General features: G+C 35.2%; 1 protein-coding gene across 3 annotated transcripts in view; it reads right to left on the bottom strand.

Annotated features, from left to right (window-relative positions):
* Nucleotides 1-19428, bottom strand: part of KLHL1 (kelch like family member 1) — a 554297-nt gene that overhangs the window by 99557 nt on the left and 435312 nt on the right. For all 3 annotated transcript variants that reach the window (XM_027844567.1, XM_027844568.1, XM_027844569.1), the window contains one exon: nt 13682-13906. In XM_027844567.1, coding sequence (XP_027700368.1) covers nt 13682-13906 — 225 coding nt within the window. The remainder of the gene's footprint in view (nt 1-13681; nt 13907-19428) is intronic.

Genomic DNA, 19428 nt, shown 5'->3' with positions numbered 1-19428 from the left:
CTAGGGCTATATCCCAAAGAAATCATAAAAGTGGGAAAAGGACCCACATGTACAAAAATATTTCTAGCAGCTCTTTCTATGCTGGTAAAGAATTGGAAATTGAGGGGATGCCCATCAATTGGGTAATGACTGAACAAGTTGTGGTGTATGAATGTAATGGAATACTATTGTGCTATAAGAAATGATGAGCAGGCGGACTTTAGAAAAACCTGGAAAGACTTATGTGAATTGATGCTGAGTGAAGTGAGCAGAACCATGAGAACATTGTACACAGTAACAGCCACATTGTGCAATGGCTAACTTTGATATACTTAGCTCTTCTCAGCAATGCAAGGATCTGCGACAACTCCAAATCACTCATGAGGGAAAATGCTATTCACATCCAGAAAAAGAACTGTGGAGTCTGAATGCAGAAGGAAGCACACTATTTGCTCTTCTTTTCTTCTGTTGTTTTGTTTTTTTCTTCTTTCTTATGGTTCTTCCCATTAGTTCTAATTCTTTTTTACATCATGACTAATGTGAAAATATGCTTGATATGAACGTATAAGTAGAGTTTATCAAATTACATGCTGTCTTGGAGAGAGGGGAGGAGAGGGAGAGGGAGAAAATTTAAACTCAAAACCTTATGGAAGTAAATGTTGAAAATTAAAAATAAATAAACTATTAAAAAAAGAAATGAGATAATGAAACCTAACTCCCTCACAGAACAGTGATAGATTATGAGAAGAAAATTTTAAATATCTTCTAAAACATGGACAATATGTTGGCTATTTTCGTCTTTCTTTATTGCAAGACAGGGTATAATTCTATGAGATGGGTGCTATATACAGAAAGAAGCAACATTAAAACAAAAAAAAGCATAACTAAAACTTTTAAAAAATAAAATCAATAGAATGTGATTCTTGCTAGGGATCATTTAAAACATATTATACCAGTTATACCATGTTTACCAATTCATAATATTTTCATTCCTAGAAGCTAGGCTATGCGAACAGAAAGTTAATGAAACCACAGTCAATTTATTCATTTCCTGCCACTAAATCATCTCTTTGGCATTTTATAGACCAAATAAATCACTGATTGATTAGATTCTTTACTTTTCATGTCCAAGTAGCTGCATGTGTGGAGCTTTAATGTGTCCTTAACTAACATCTGAATTAGGAATTATGGAAAATGGAATCTAATGTTTCCATACTCTGCAATAAATTTGCTAATGATTATATTTTAGTAGAGAAAAGCATATGGATCATGTTCCCATTTCACAGAAATAGATTTGTGTGGAGTGCTGCAATTTCAGAGTAAGAGTTGTCTGATGAATTCCTCATCATTCCATCTTGCATAATTTGTGAAATAAATGTGCTTTCAGTTCAATTTAATTCATTGACTACATAATCATTCCTTATCCTTGACATAGTACTTTTTATCAGAAATCTCAGGGAACTTATATGGCCATTATTCTCACATAATTAGTCCTTTATAGCTTTAATGTGAGTAGTGATGGGAAAGATAATATTACCTCCATCCTTAGACAAAAAAAAAATGATAGAGAGGTTAAGGAAGTCTTCTAAATCAGCAACTGAACCTAAATTAACAATGTATGCAAAATCTACTGATTAAAAGACTTCAGTTTATTAATGAAAACTAGACTAAATATTCTATTTATTTTTCCCTTTATTTCATATTATAAGCATATAAAAATCTTATCAGTAACTCTGGACAGAGAATCAGATTCCTTTTGCCAAAAAATATAAATAAAATTAGAATTTGGAGATAATAAGTAACATATACATTTTTATTTTACGCAACAAGTGAACATCACATAATTCATAAGAATACTCACTGAGATGAGATATGTTTTTTCTTTATTTTTGGTACATATTTCCCTGTTATTCATAATTGTAACCAGAAAAGTCAAACATTTTAAATGTTGTTTTTAAAATAATGAGCCCTTTCAAATAAAGTCCGACTTGATCTTCAAAGATGAAAGCTGCTTCATCTATCAAATGAGGAGGAATAAAATTAAGCTCCATAGATCCTTGTAAAGTCATCTTTTGAAATGGCCATAATTAAAGTCCTTTTAAATGATAATCGAGTTTATATTAAAATAACACTAATCTAATCATGGTAGTTAAATAAAAATAATAATCAGAAAAGTTTTTTTCAACCAACTCTGCAAAACATGACACATTATTACTTTGAATTTAATTCAAAAAATAATTATTAAGCACCTAGCATGTGTTATAAGGTCTCAGATCTATCACTGCTTGTTTTAACATAATTAACAATTGGCACATTATGGTTGTTTGATTGGGAGAAGTGGGAGTTCTCCCTTTGGTTCTAGCTAATATATAAGAATAGTTCAATAGTCACAGATTGAGGGAAGTAGACTTCTTTTAGGGCAACTCACCCTTTATTTAAAAACTTCATCCAACTGGTATGTAGATGTGGTTTCAAAGGTGACTTTCTATTAAGAACTTCAATTCAAAATTTATTCCTTTAATTGAAGAACCAGAAATGTTGAACGCATGGTCTTGCTTCATTCTCAGGTAAAAGCTGCTGAGGGACATTTCTGGTTCTTAGCTGTTTGGATCAGCTGGACCAGGTGCTTTTTGCTATAGAAAATAAAGTTCATGTAGTCCTAGATCTCAGATCTCTTCTTTCTGACATACATAGAAGTATAATATGCACATGTCCAACAGCAACATAATTCAATAATCAAGAGTAACAACTTACATAAGTCTTGGATTGCAAAATGGATTGCATTTAAGATAGAACCTAATTCATTCCCAATATCTAGAAGTGAGTTTGATACAACCAATCTGTATGGCATCATGAAGGCTTGTAAAAATGACCACAAAGATCTCAAAAAGACATTTTGTTTACCTGGGGGTCAAAGACTTTATGGTGATGAACTACAAAATATAATGAGAGGATGCACTACCTTGACTTCTGTGTAGTAAATCATCAGTCACATTGCTAAGGTAACACAGAAATAGTTAATATTGACTATCCTTAAATAAAAGAGTAAATCGGACAGAATTAGTTGGGGAAAATATTCATCATAAGATATTCTAGAAACAAGCCTTGCTTATCCTGGCTTAAATTTTCTTCTGTTTGATAATGCACACACATACACACATATATACATACATACATACAAAATACACACACACATATATGATTGGGAATCAAGAAGACCTGAATTCAAATCTAACCTCAGACATTTACTAGCTGTATGATCCTGGGCAAGTCACTTAACCTCTTCCTACCTCAATTTTCTTAGTTTAAAATGGGGATCATAGACCTACTTCATTGTGTTGGCTGTGAGGATCAACTGACATGTTATCTATATAACATGTAGCACAGTTCCTGGCTCTTAGCAGATACTTAATACGGCTTATTCCCTTCCTTTTCTTTTTCTATGTCACATGAATGTGAGACTGTTTTAATAGAAAATGAGGATAAAATTAGTATTAATTAATCATGGAAGTTGACAATAACTGCATCTTTAAAACATATGCTGTTGAAATATAAACCAATGGAAAACCTACACATCATTTTTAAATGAACTATATTTCCTTCATCCCGTCCCCTCATTTATTCTATTCTCTTTTTTTGCCCTGTCTGTCCTCAGAAGTGTTTGCTTCTGATTACCACCTCCCCCAATCTGCCCTCCTCTTTAACATCCCCCTCCTCTCTTATCCCCTTCCCCCCTATTTTCCTGTACGTTAAGATAGATTTCTATACCCAATTGAGTGTGTATGTTATTCCTTCCTTAAGCCAAATCCAATGAGAAAGAGATTCACTCATTCACTCTCCCCTTCCCAAACTTCCCCTCCACTGTACAAGCCTTTTCTTGACTGTTTTATGTGAGATAATTTACCCCATTCTACCTCTCCCTTTCTCCTTCTCCCAGTATAATAATCTCCCACCCCTCAATTTTATTCTCCAGATATCACCCCACCATCTTCAACTCACCCTGTGCCATCTATTTATCTATCTATCTATCTATCTATCTATCTATCTATCTATCTATCTATCTATCTATTTTCCCACCAACTACCCTAATACTGACAAAGGTCTCAGGAGTTACAAATATCATCTTTCTATGTAGGAATGTAAACAATCCAACCTTAATAGGTCCCTTATGATTTCTCTTTCCTGTTTACCTCTTCATGCTTCTCTTGAGTCTTACATTTGAAAATCAAATTTTCTATTCAGCTCTGATCTTTTCATTAAGAATGTTTGAAAGTCCTCTATTTCACTGAATATCTTTCCCCTGAAGGATTATGCTCAGTTTTGCTGGGTAGGTGATTCTTGGCTGTAATCCTATCTGCTTTGACCTCTGCAATATTATATTCCAAGCCCTCTGGGCCCTCTGGTCCCTTAATATAGAAGCTACTAAATCTTGTGTTATCTTGATTGTGTTTCCACAATACTTGCATTGTTTCTTTCTGACTGCTTGCAATATTTTTCTTGACTTGGGAACTCTAGAATTTGGCTACAATATTCCTAGGAGTTTTCCTTTGGGGATCTCTTTCAGGAGGAGATCAGTGTATTCTTTCCATTTCTATTTTACCCTCTGGTTCTAGAATATCAGGGCAGTTTTCCTTGATAATTTCTTGAAAGATGATGTCTAGGTTCTTTTTTTTTTGAGGATGGCTTTAAAAGATAGTCCAGTAATTTTTAAATTCTCTCTCCTAGATCTATTTTCCAGGTCAGTTGTTTTTCCAATAAGATATTTCACATTGTCTTCTATTTTTTCATTCTTTTGTTTTGTTTTACAATGTCATAAAGTCACTAGCTTCTATTTGCTCCATTCTAATTTTTAAGAAAGTATTTTCTTCAGTGAGCTTTTGAACTTCTTTTTACATCTGGCCAATTCTGCTTTTTAAGGCATTCTTCTCCTCATTGGCTTTTTGGAACTCTTTTGCCATTTGGGTTAGGCTATTTTTTAAGGTGTTATCTTCTTCAGTATTTTTTGGGGTCTCCTTTAGCAAGCTGTTGACTTGTTTTTCATGATTTTCTTGCATCACTCTCATTTCTATTTCCAGTTTTTCTTCTACTTCTCTTACTTGCTTCTCAAAATCCTTTTTAAGCTCTTCCATGACCTGGGACTGATTCATATTTTTCCTGGAGGCTTTGGATGTAGGAGTTTTGACTTTGTTGTCTTCTTCTGGTTGTATATTTTGATCTTCTTTGTCAACAAAGAAAGATTCTATGTTTGACTTTTTTTTTGCACAGTTTGCTCATGATTCCAACCAATTACTTGAGTTTTAATCTCTTTGTTAAGGTAGGAGTCTGCTTCCAGTGTGGAGAATGTACTGTCCCAAGCTTCAGGGATTTTTTGCAACTGTTTTCAGAGATACTTCTAGGGATCTGTAAATTTTCAGTTCTTCCAAGTGGTATGATCAAGTGCAAGGTGTTTACTCCTTTCCTGGACTGTACTCTGGTCTATGAGTGACCACAAGCACTCTTTTCTGCTTGGAATTGTGAAGAGGATTCCCTCTCCATAGCCACTTCAAGCTCCACCATGCCAGCACTCCTCCTCACCCCAGGACTGCCACCCAGAACTGTGACTCTGCTCCAAGCAAGGGCAAAGCAAGAGATTCTTGCCTTAGCATCAGCAAAGAGATCCCTGCAATCCCACTCTAATCAGCTACTTGATTCCCTCCCTGTCTATAGGCCCAACTCAGGAAGCAGCCACCACTTCAGGGTTGTGCTGAGACTGGGGCTGGAACACAGCTTCTCTCTTACTGTGGCAATAGACTTTTCCTACTGACCTTCTAAGTTGTCTTTGGAGTTTTTGGGTTGAGAAGTCTGGAAACTGCCATAGCTGCCCATGATTCAGTCCTCTGAGGCCCGCTGCAGGTTTGCTGAGGCCTGGTCTTTGCCTGCACCCACACTGAACTGTGTTCCTCTCCCAGTCCAGTGCAATAGAATTTTCCAATCAATCGTTCAGATTGTCTTGGGCTGGAAACTTGTTTCTCTCTGTCTTTTTTGTGAGTTCTGCTGCTTTAGAATTTGTTTAGAGCCATTTTTATAGGTATTTGGAGGGGTTTGGGGGAGAACTCAAACAAGTCACTGATTTTACACCGCCATCTTGGCTCTGCCACTCCATATAATTTTTTTAAAGTTCAGATTTAGAAATGAAAAGATTTAAATGATACCTCAATCTCAGATTAAACAAAATTATCTAATTAAAACTGTGTCTAATATATACTTAATAGAAGGCTGCTTCAGGCAACTGTATAGATCATGATACTTTCCACTGAAATGACTCTGTTAAATTAGATTTTTGTACGGTGCAATAGTTGGGACATTCTTTTTTTTCAGTCTTACCAGTTTTATTTTATTTTTTTTTAATTTTTTATTAACAAATTTATTTATTTTTAGTTTTCGACATTTACTTCCACAAGATTTTGAGTTCCAAATTTTCACCCCATTTCACCCCTCCCCCACCCCAAGATGGCATGCATTCTGAATACCCCTTCCCCTAGTCTGCTTTCCCTGCTATCTCCACACCATCTCTTATCTCCTTCCCCTTCTATTTTCCTGTAGGGCAGAATAGATTTCTGTACCCCATTTCCTGTATTTCTTATTTCCCAATTGCATGTGAAAACATTTTTTTTAAACATGTGTTTTCAAAACTTTGGGTTCCAAATTTTCTCCCTTCCTCCCTCCCCACCCACCGTCATTGAAAAGGCAAGCAACTCAATATAGGTTATACATGTGCAGTTATGCAAAACACTTCCATAATAGACATGCTGTGAAAAACTAACTCTATTTCCCTTAATCCTATCCTGACCCCCCCATTTATTCTATTCTTTCTTTTGACCCTGTCCCTCCTCAGAAGTTTTTACTGCTGATTTCCCCCTTTCTCAATTTGCCCTCCTCTATCATCGCCCTACTCTCTTGTCCCCTTCTCCTCCTATTTTCCTGTAGGGTAAGACAGATTTCCATACCCAATTGAGTGTGCATGTTATTCCCTCCTTAAGTCAAATCGTATGAGAATAAGATTCACTCACCCCCTCTCACGTTCCTCCGTTTCCCCTCCGCTGTAAGAGCCTTTTCTGTTTCTTTTTTTGTGAGATAATTTACCCTGTTCTACCTCTCCCTTTTTCCTTCTCCTAGTATAATCTTCTCTCATCCCTTAATTTTATTCTCTAGATAAGACCCTTTCATCTTCAACTCATCCTGTGCCCTCTATCTATCTATCTATCTATATCTATATCTATATCTACATACGCACACACACACACACACACACATATATATATATATACATACATACATACATACATATAATTTTTTCCCTCCAACTCCCCTAACACTGACAAAGGTCTCATGAGTTACAAATATCATCTTTCCATGGAGGAATGTAAACAGTTCAACCTTAATAAGTCTCTTATGATTTCTCTTTCCTGTTTAACTTTTTATGTTCCACTTGAGTCTTGTATTTGAAAGTCAATTTTTTTATTCAGCTCTGGTCTTTTTATCAAGAATGCTTGAAAGTCCTCTATTTCACTGAATGACCATTTTTTCCCCTGAAGGATTATATTCAGTTTTACTGGGTAGGTGATTCTTGGTTGTAATCCTATCTCCTTTGTCCTCCATAATATTATATTCTGTGCCCTGCGGTCCCTTAATGTAGAAGCTGATAAATCTTGTGTTATCCTGATTGTGTTTCCACAACAGTTGAATTGTTTCTTTCTGGCTGCTTGCAATATTTTCTCCTTGACCTGGGAACTCTGGAATTTGGCTACAATAATCCTAGGAGTTTTCCTTTGGGGATCTCTTTCAGGAGGATATCGGTGTATTCTTTCAATTTCTATTTTGCCCTCTGGTTCTAAAATATCAGGGCAGTTTTCCTTGATAATTTCTTGAAAGATGATGTCTAGACTCTTTTTTCTGATCATGGCTTTCAGATAGTCAAATAATTTTTAAATTCTCTCTCCTGGATCTATTTTCTAGGTCAGTTGTTTTTCCAATGAGATATTTCACAGTCTTTTCTAATTTTTCATTCTTTTGGATTTGTTTTACAGTGTCTTGATTTCTCATAAAGTCACTAGCTTCCATTTGCTCTATTCTGATTTTTAAGGAAGTATTTTCTTCAGTAAGCTTTTGGACTTCCTTTTCCATTTGGCCAATTTTGTTTTTTAGGGCATTCTTCTCCTCATTGACTTTTTGGACCTCTTTTGACATTTGGGTTAGGCTATTTTTTAAGGTGTTATTTTCTTCAGTATTTTTTTGAGTCTCCTTTAGCAAGCTGTTGACTTGTTTTTCATGATTTTATTGCATCAATCTCATTTCTTTTCCCAGTTTTTCCTCTACTTCTCTTACTTGTTTCTCAAAATCCCTTTTGAGCTCTTCCAAGGCCTGGGACTGATTCATATTTTTCTTGGAGTCTTTGGCTGTAGGAGCTTTCACTTTGTTGTCTTCTTCTGGTTGTATGTTTTTATCTTATTTGTCACCAAAGTAAGATAATATAGTCGGATTCTTTTTGTGCTGCCTACTCATGATCCTGGCCAATTACTTGAGTTTTAAACTCTTTGTTAAGGTAAGAGTCTGCTTCCAATGTGAAGAGTGTACTGTCCCAAGCTTCAGGGGTTTGCACAGCTGTTTTCAGATGTACTTCTAGGGACCTGGAAATTTTCAGTTCTTCCAAGGTGGTATGATAAGGGTTAGGGCATTTCCTCTCCACAGCCACAACAATCTTCACCATACCAGGGCTCTTCCTCACCCCAGGACCACCCCTCAGGACTGTGACCAGATTCCTACCTCAGCACCAGCAGAGATCCCTGCAATACCCCTCTGATCAGCAACTTGATCCCCCCTCAGTCTGTGGGTCAGAAGCTCAGGAAACAGCTGTGGCCCCTGGCTGAGACCTAGCTAGTCTCTCACTGCAGTCACAAACTTTTCCCACTGACCTTCTAAGTTGTCTTTGGTGTTTGTGGGTTGAGAAGTTTGGAAACCACCACAGCTTCCCATGATTCAGTCCTCTGAGGTCTGCTCCAGGTTCATTGTGGCCTGTGTGCCCACACAGAATTACGCTCCTCTCCCCGCCTGGTGCGCTATACCTTTCTGATCAACCATCCAGGTTGTCTTGGGCTGGACATTTGTTTCACTCTGTCTTTTTGTGGATTCTGCTGCTTTAGAATTTGTTGAGTCGTTTTTTTAGGTATTTATGGGGGTTTGGGGAAGAGCTCAAGCAAGTCACTGCTTTCACTCTGCCATCTTGGCTCCGCCCCAAGTTTGGACATTTTAAAACAATATGAACCTCATGTCTTAGAAGTTGCTTTAAAACTTACCACCTTGGAAATGATTACCAATAAACCAATATTGTTCAAAAGATCATGAGATCAAAGATTAGAGTTGGAAGATGAACCAGGGAGATAATCTTGTCCAAAGATTTTATTTTAAAGATGAAGAAATGAAGGCCTAAAGAATTTGTGACTTGCCCAACCATATAGTTTATAACAAATGAGAGAGTCAGATTTGTTCATGTCCTCCAATTCCAAATAAAACATTTTTTTTTACTATATCACACCACTTCCCCCATTTCACAGGGCAGAAAAAATATACAAAATATCATTTATGTTCTTTTTATTTTAATTTTTTTCCATTACTTCAATGTAGGAAAAGCATAATTGGAAAGTATCTTGTTATCATAGTTATTATGATAAAATGATAATATTATATATAATCATCCTTTTCCTCCTTTTCATTATAATCACCACCAGCATTTTAGTGAGTAGCTTCACATGTGCTGTGATTTAAAGGATATAGGGAAGGACCTCCATTAACCCCAAACATCTCATTCATTAGCCTGCTAATGCTCAAAATTCCATCAATGGGGAAATATTCCTAATAATATTTTTATGATTGCTCTATTGAAATGTAAATATTCCTGTAAGTATTCCTCAAACTGTGATGTTATAGGTGGAGTTAGGTAAGAAAAAGAAAAAAAAGGAGGATAGAAGGCTGCCTAGATTCTAGGAGAAGATGAGATACGAAAGAAAGCTAAAGAAAACCATATCCTAATCAATGTCATTACACACCAGTTGATTAGCATTTTACTAATTTCAATTCATGACAAAGTGATATCTTCTAAAATTTCCTTTTTATTAGCAATTAGGAGAAATACATGTAAGACATGAGAAGGTTGTATAGACCTCCAATGTATTTTCTGAAAAAATCTTTGAGACAAGTCAAGATGGTAGAGTAGGTTGAAACAGTACAATCCTGCTTTCCTTTACAAATACTACCCCAAGACCCAGAAAACACATTACACTCAACTGGTAAATTCAAGAAAAAATCACAGCAAGCCATTTTTTTTTTTTCTATTCATGCTCTGTACAAGGAGACAAACAAGGAGGTTTTCAGACAATGGGGAGTGGAGTCAGACCAGAAAGGCACAACTGAAACCCTTTATTTATGGAAATTAAACTGAAGATATCAGTTGCATAATAGGGCAAGAAGAGGTCCTAGTAGCAGAACCAAGGGCTTTGATATAAAATATATAAAGGGGAAGCTGTGTTCCTCATATCCCAGAGCTGGTTCACAGATCCAAAATGCACAGAGTGGGAATCTTGCATATAGGGAGTGGAGGACAAGGGCACAGAACAGTCATGGGACTAAGGCTGTGAATTGGGCAAGGAACTGGAATAAAAGGAACAATTGTGTGTCTTTGCCTACAGGAGCAGAGCAGAGTCTCAGATACATCCCTTATTCCAGTTTAAAGTCTGCAGCAGACTAATTAGCGAAAGGAACTCAGTCTAAGAGCAATCACTCTGAGTCTATAGAACTGTCTAGCTAGTTAACAGCAATTTGGTCTAGAAGCAATCTATTGGAGTTCCAAACAGGTGCAAGACTATAGTTGTGTTGCTCAGACCCAAACACAGGTCAGGATCTTGCAAAGTTCAAATCAGGAAGGAAGCAATCAAACTTTGCCCTGGATTGGGCTACTTTGACTTCACTGCTTAATCTGCCCCTGAAATCCCTGAAGAATATAGTACTCAATTTCTACAACAGTAAGAACCTAGATAATATAAAGCAGGGCAGAATAAGACTCAAATGTTTTCTCCAGCAGTACACAGGCATGGCCCTGATGTAAAGTACAAATTCGGGATGTAAAGCTGGAAGAAAGATTAATAAAAAAAGAACCCCATCATAAAAATATTATGATGACAATGATGCCCAAGACAATAATTCACAGGAAGAAAATGACTTCTAAATATCCTCAAGGAAAAGCTCAAATAAAAAGACAGTCTGACAACAAGTTTGCTTAGATTTCCTGGGGTATGTGAGGTGAGGAGAGAGAGAGAGAGAGACAGAAACAGAGAAAGAGAGAGAGAGACAGAGACAGACAGACAGACATACAGAGAGAGAGACAGAAAGAGAGACAGAGACAGAGAGAGAGACAGAGACAGAGACACAAAGACAGAGACAGAGAGGCAGAGAAAGAATGATATTATATATGAAATAAGAAAAGTAGAGGAAAGAAATGGGAGACAAATGAGAGCTATGGAGGATAGACTTGGAAATAAAATTAACAGCTTAACGCAAGAGACATAAAATTTTGTCCTTAAAAATTAGATGAACGAGATAGAAGTTAATGGCTCCATGAGATAACAAGAAATATTAAAACAAAGACAAAAGCCTGGAAAATGGAAGAAAATATAAGATATCTCTTAGAAAAAAAACAGACCTGGAAAACCAATTGAAAAGAGATAGAATCATAGGACTATCAGAAAGTTATTACCAAAAAAAAAGAGCCTTGACAGTATATCTATTTTCAGTAAAAGTGCCCAGATCTCTTAGAACCAAAATGGCAAAGTGGAAATAGAAAGAATTTGCCAGTTACCTCCTTAAAGAAATCCCAAAATAAAAACTTTCAAGATCATCATGACCAAAATCCAAACCTTCTAGGTCATAGAAAAAATATTACTTACGGTCAGAAAGAATTCAGTTACTAAGATGTTGTAGTCAGGATCATAGAGAATTTAAGGGAGGTATAAAAATTTTAAAATATTCATATGCATATGTCAGCATATATGCATGTGTGTATGGGTAGACAGGAGGTGAATAGTACATCCATCATTAGTAAAATTAGAAACTACATATTTGACCTTTTATACCTCAGTGCTTATGTAATATAGGAAGAAATGGAAATGGCCATAAAGAATACAAAGATGAGACAAATATATAAACCAGATATACTAACAAAATTTTGATATGTAGTATCAATACAGTAAGAAAGTTCCATAAATCTGCAAGCCTTTGGACTTTTTTGTTCTCTAATCCTAAAGTCCATTTTCTAAAATATTTTTCATTGTTCTCCTCATATGCTTTGAAATCACCAAGTATCAATGTTGTACATATTGACTTGATTGGAAGATTTCGCCTGCTTTTTCCTTCATTTGATAAGATATATACACATATATTTAAGGTATATATTTTTTTGCTTTTAATATTATTTTGCTTTTAATATTAAGATGAACAAAGGTCCCATGGGATATTTCTTGTTGCATTTCAATGTAAAGGACCAAACTCTACCCTTTAACTACAGCACTACATGTGGAATCAAGAAGAAACCTGGTTTTAAATCCTGTCTCAGACACTTAGTCACTGTGTAACCTTGGTCAAGTCATGTAGCCAATCTGTGTCTTAGTTTCCTGGTCTTTGACATGAGAGGATTGGATTTGATGGACTTTTAGGTCCCTTTGAGCTTTGAATTTATGATGATTGTGATAATAACAAAAAGATAGTTTGAGACATTTTTCTGTTTAGCTCCAACTTCCTTAAATCTTTTGGTTTTATTTTCAACAAGACTAACAATATTGACATAGTTTAATTCTTCTATTACTGTGTTAACTCTTTGCGTGACTGGACAATGGTTTCATGTTTAGGGTAACAACATTTAAAATAAAACTTACAACTTAAAATTTTCGAATTTCTTCTCATCTTCTCTTTTTGCCTCTCTGCCATCATCACCATAGACACAACACTGAGGACCATTTTTTCCCTTTTCTTTTGTTTGTTTTATGGCTAGCCAGGTCCAAAGAATCAGTTTCTTAGTGGCCATTCTACTGGTGCTGAGACATTCCATATTTTGTTTAGTTTAAATTTTAAAGAATTTTGAAGTAACCTAATAAAAATAACCAAATTATTTGCCATAGATAGCTAATTTATGAAGGACTAAAATGTTGCACCTCAACTTGATTCTTCCCAAATTTCCTCTTTACACATCAACAATAGACAGCGTCATCTCTCAGACAAATTTACTCTGCTAGTCTCAGAACTGCTTTTTTTTTCTGTAGTTTAATAATATGTTACTTTCATTATGATCTAGAGATAATAAATTTAATTTGGATTTAAAAGAAATGCAGAGGTGTTAAAAGGACTTCAGTTCAAACTCCTGCTGTCTTTCATTCCACATCTTGATTGTAAAAGTAAATGGATGAAAAAGTAGTGTCAACAAAATATATAAACAACCAGAGTTATTATTACATCAATTTTAGCTATAAATCAAGATTTGCTTCAAATAAAACCAAAATTCAGATCCTTCACCTCCAAATAATTGACAAGATATAGTGATTGCACATTTCAACATTCATTTTTACATTATAAACCAAAGCAAATGCACAATATAAACATCTTTAAATTTTGATATCCTTACCTAAACCATGCCTGTGTGTTGACATTGGAGGTAAAACAGTCCAAGTCTTGGTTTTGGGGTTGTAACACTCAACTGTGTTCAAGGTCTTCAGACCATCCCGACCACCAATAACAAACAGCTTTTCGTCAATGACAGCCACGCCAAACTGTAACCTTCTGCCATTCATTACTCCTGCCTGGATCCATAAATTTGTTCTCAGGTCATACTTCTCAATAGTTGTAGCACCTGATAAAGCATACAATAAGATCATAACCAATTGTCATTGACTATACAGCTGTTGCAGGATACTATACAAATTGGAGTAAGAATTACATCTACCACAGTCAGTCTCCCTTAAAACCAAAATAAAAGGAATAACAAAGTTATTAGAATTTATTTTCCTGGCATTCCCCTTATGGCTTGCCAGGTAATGGGTAGGTTTTCCTGTCCAACTGACATGACTGGTAAATTTGTTTATTAGTCTTAACAGCCAAGGTTCCAGGATCTTGATTGGATTGGCAAACTACTATTCGTGGTCTAACTATTTTGGCTAGTTTCACACCCTAACTAGAACTACAGCTTGCCAATCAATTTAGAATAGTGATACGTCTGAGTTAGGGAAAGTTTTCTAAATGAACACTGTAGAATTAGATTTTATTGAGTTATATGTTATGCTTCAAGAGTTTCTAATGAAAGATATTAATAATAAAATATATTTCAGAAAGTTTGACTTTTACCATAACAAAATGAATTTTATGTTGCCTTTTAATTGATACACTAAAACATAACTCTCAAGTGGCTTTCCTGTTCAGTTGAAAGCTATTTTAATATTTATTTAATATCATTTTAGAGTGGAAAATTTTATTTTAATTATGTAACTGATGCAATGACTAAAAACAGAGATGGAAATTAATTTCTTGCTAATGATGACAACATCTCTAAATTAAGGAACTTATTTGATTAAGGATGTAATATATAAGTAAAGAGATACAGAATATGTTAGTCTCAAAGAATGGTAATAGTGATAAAAAATAAGTTAACCCAGTGCTTAAACTTTTATAAAGTAAATCCTATTAATCACATTGTGCAGACAAATGTTTACTTAAAACATATTGGTGAATATTTATATGATTTATTATAAGTTAAATCACCACTAATAATAATTTTTACTATTTAAAAAGTTTACAATTCTATGGAAAGTAATAATTTCAGTATTAACTTATCTCTTAAATTGGGATACTCATAAACAAAGACATGCACACACAAATACCAAACATCATGGTATCAGTAGTTTTGGCTTAATTGAACTAAAAGTATAAATAAATAATATTCAATTCTATATAAGTGTACCTGAGCTGTAATGACACAGAAACCCAACTGGGTATATTAAGTCCCTTGCTAGTTTTCAGGTTCTATAAAAATATGAACTAATTTCCACATTCAATTAACTGAAGTGATTTTTTTCTTAGCAGATCTGAATTTAAAATTGAAAGTTGCATAAATGAATTAATCTTCTGATTATACACAGCAATAAGGAAACACAATGTTCTTTATATATAATTATCTGAGGAGAGTTCATACTAGCATGACATAACACGAAGATAATTATTTTCAGTAAAAGTTTATCGTATTACATAGCATTCTATAAAACTTAAGTCCTCAGGTATATAAGTAGAATATTTTCCATATTGGACCTGTTAGAGGGTGAACTAGTTTATTGAACAGAAAAATGTCATTATTCATTTAGACTTTGTTTGACTTTTCATTCAAAGTTTAATAGCATTCAGGAATAATTTGGAATTATACTGAAGGTTTTATTTTCTGATTCTATGTAGCATTCCTCCTTATCCCTTTTATTTAGTATATTGCTGTGTCCCTGATATACTGTGGATAGATTTCTCCTCCTGGTTATAATGAAAAGATAAGACCCTCAATGATTACCCTCTCAAAAGAAAGATGGCAGGATCTTAGAATAGAATGAGGCTGTGTTAGTTCCTAAAGTTGCCTTGGACCTTGTAGTTGAAAGAATGAGTCAAAGCTGGGTTAATCTTTAAGATTATATTGCTCAATATCCTACTTAATATAAACCTCTTTAATAATGTCCACAATCAGTGGTTATTTACTTATTGCTTGGACATTCCTCTGGTGATGAGGAATAAATGATTTGGTGTTAAAAATTGGCATTTTCATTGTTTAGAAATTGTTGTCAAGTTATAGAGATAAGAATTGATTGGACCTGAGATTTCACTGGTTTAGGGATCTCCCAGGTAAATTAACTACCCCTTCCGATGCAGGTCAACACCTTTCCTTCACTAGTCTCAGAGCACTGTCTTGGGCACTGAGGTCAAGTGACTTGTCATAGGTTAAAATAGCCAGTGTGTATTAGATGCATCACTTGTCTCCCAGTCAAGTTGTACTTTTACTAAATGATTGTTTTGTACCTATGTATATATACATATACACATATTTACACGTATGTGAGAGACAACATGGCATACTGAATACAGAACAGCCAGCCATGGGGTCAGGAAGGCAGTCATGCAAACCCTGCCTCTAACATAGACCTAGGATAGGTTACTTAATCTCTAAGTTTCCCTAGGCAGTTCTCCAAGACTATATATTTCAAAGCAGGTATCAAGCTGTATTTCTTGATCAAATTTCCTTACTGGAAAATGACACCAGGTCAACAAGATTTTATTAAGCACTGACTATATACAGGCACTGTGCTAAGTGCTGTGGAAACAGAGAAAAGCAAAAATAGTCCCTTTTCTTGAGGATCTCACAGTCCAATGGGTAAAACAAAATGCAACATGCAAAAAACACATATACATAAATATATATAAGGTGTATTCACATATGGAATATCTGTATGTTCAGTAATTTTGATTCATGTCCAACTCTTCATGACCCCATTTGGGTTTTGTTTTGTTTTGTTTTTTGGTAAAGATACTGAAGTGATTTTGCTATTTTTTTTCTCCACCTCATTTTACAGATGAAGAAACTGAGGTAAGCAAGATTAAGTAAATTGCCCAGGGGCAGAAATCTTGTAAGTGCCTGGGGCCAGATTTGAACTCAGAAAGAGTTTTCCTGACTCCAGGCCCAGCACTTCATCCACTATGTCACCTAAATCAGTATCTATATACCTATTTATCATTTATCTCTCTACCTTTGAGGCAGAACTTAAATACTGGTCTTCCTGACTGGTCTTGTAGCCAAAGAAACTCACAACTAATACAATAGGGCTGCTGGTTTCCTCTTTTGATGTCATCACACTATTCTCCGCTGTGCTCTAATGGGAATCACATCTCTCCTTTCCACTGAGCATGTTTTCATTCCCAAGAATGTTGTCTCTTTATACCAAGATAGGTGTAAATGAATAGAGGGTTATAGCTACAATCAGGAAGACCTAAGTTCAGATGCTCATACCCTCATTAATTCTGAAACCCTGGACAAGTGACTTGACTTTTTTCAGCCTCACCTCATCTGTAAAATATGGATAATAATAACACCTACCTCATAGGGTTATTGCAAGGATCATATGATATAACATGAGAAATGCTTTGCAAACTTTAAAGCACCATATCAATACTTGTTATTGCTATCTCAAGTATCACATCTCTGTTCTCCACTGAGCATATCATCCTCTCTACTGGTCTTCCCTCCTTGTTTTGTAGTCATTACTTCTCTTTACTACCCATTTCTTGGCTTCATCTCTTTAGAACCCTACTGGATATCTCAGTTTCCATTAGCTGAGGTACAGTAATGTGAAAGCGTCTGCTTGAAAAGGTAGGTTGATAGCTCTTTACTCAAAGTCAAGGCCTCATAACTAAATTTCATACAACCATATGTCCTTCTATGTTCATAGTTTGGTTTGTGCCATCATAATTTTAAGTGTTCTGTCTCAGAGACTGATTGCTGTACATTGGATCACCTCCAAGTATTTCATACTCCAAAGCTCTTCACTCTCTTCCTTTGTCTTTTTTTTTTCTTCTTCATCCAATCACCCTCTTTTTCTAAGTCAAATTTATGCCATACTATTTGTTCAGATTTCTGACATGACTGGTTTAGGATGTATATACTACTATGTTTTGGACATTCTTTCCACATCAGTTTCATGATTTCTCCTCTTGTTTTTTTTTTTTCAAATTGTTCTTTAATTCCCTTTTGCCATGAAATCTGCTCAGATTAATGTAAAAGAAGGCAGTGTTTTCCATCTCAACCTGGTCAGTCTATGCCTCATTTTTATCATTCATCTTTTACTCACTATGTTAGGAACTTTTCATTTTATTTTCATATACAATGATAGTTCTTTACTTTAATGAATCTTTTATCTCATGATATGGTTATCCTCAACTAGTACAAATTGAGACCCTTCCTTGCCTTTTTATCCACTGTAGTTTGTGTTCATGTTCTCATACAGATACTCTAATCAATCAGTTAATGAAATCAACACACATTTTTTGAGTATGTACTAGGTTTCCATGCAGGTCTAAACATTAGGGGTTTAAACGTAAATTATGGGGGAAAAGTCTCCACTCTCAGAGTATATATAGAACATATATGAAAATACTGTTAATTATTTATTATTCTAATGTATTCACTTTTCCAAATAGGATTTCTACTTGAATATAAATCTTTAAATGGCAGGAAAAGTGTCTTAATGACTTTTTCCCAAGAGCTTGGTGCAATGCCACTACACGTAGACATGTGTTAAATGCTTTTTGATAGTGTTAATGATGGTAATGGTGATCAGCACAGCTCTGAGCTGAGAAATTCCCAAGCATCATAGATAATGAGTCTACAAATACAGAGTAAGCCAAAGCATGGAGTTATTTTTTTCTGCCACTGAGGCTTCACTACCCTTTACGTGGAAATTAAATAATAAAGAGAGCAAAAAGATTGTTGCCAGGGAATTTTATTTTCTATGTTTTTAATAAATATTCCTTGAACATAAATTCTAATTTAATGACAATTTTCTAAATAAATATAGTCCCATAACATAACAAATTATAGTCCCATAATGAATAACAGTTGCCAGGAAATAAATGAACATTTCTTGATTTGATTTTTACTAAAAAATACTTCAGGATCAGATATACTTTATTCATATTTATTTGAGCTTTGCTAGTCTTTATTTGAGGACTGTAAGCACTTTGAGAAATGGGTGGAAAAGATACCTAGCTTGACAGTAGTTTCTCCATGTATTATTGAATACTTGCCTGAAATCCTGATCAGTAATATCTTACCATAGTTGCAGTGACTTATAAGAGTGTCCTAATGCCTTCATGTAGATTATGTACCCTAGGAAGGTTTTGTACATTTGGCATAGATAGCTACTGCCACAAAGGAATATTAATGGAAGGCCCTAGGTGATTCTTATATCCATGTTGACTTATTTCAAAAGGATGTTTGAATTAGCCTCACTTCAGGCACCAAACGTGTAGTTTTCCTAACCCATCTCTAAGTCTTTTACTTTCTACTCCCTCTGCCAGCCTCTATTGAACTAGCAATTTAAATCAGCTCTAGGAAGTTTGTCTTTCCTTGCCAGTCTCCTGACACATACTCAGTGGGAGTACGATCAAGCCTGTGCACACATCCCCTACCTTATGCCCCCTCACACAGTCTCTCAGTCCCCTGGGGAGCTGCATATGAGAGTCTTATTGTGGAAGAGAGTTGCATTTATTAACATTTTGTGCACATTCATAGCCAACATGATCAAATAGAATTTATTAAGTACCCATCAGTACATGATACTGTGCTGGGCACTT

Source organism: Vombatus ursinus, unplaced genomic scaffold (genome assembly GCF_900497805.2).
Source record: "Vombatus ursinus unplaced genomic scaffold, bare-nosed wombat genome assembly UNPS02014942.1, whole genome shotgun sequence".
NCBI classification, from domain to species: Eukaryota; Metazoa; Chordata; class Mammalia; order Diprotodontia; family Vombatidae; genus Vombatus; species Vombatus ursinus.
The sequence above is the reverse complement of the archived record's forward strand: the minus strand, read 5'-3'. Positions and strand labels throughout refer to the sequence as shown.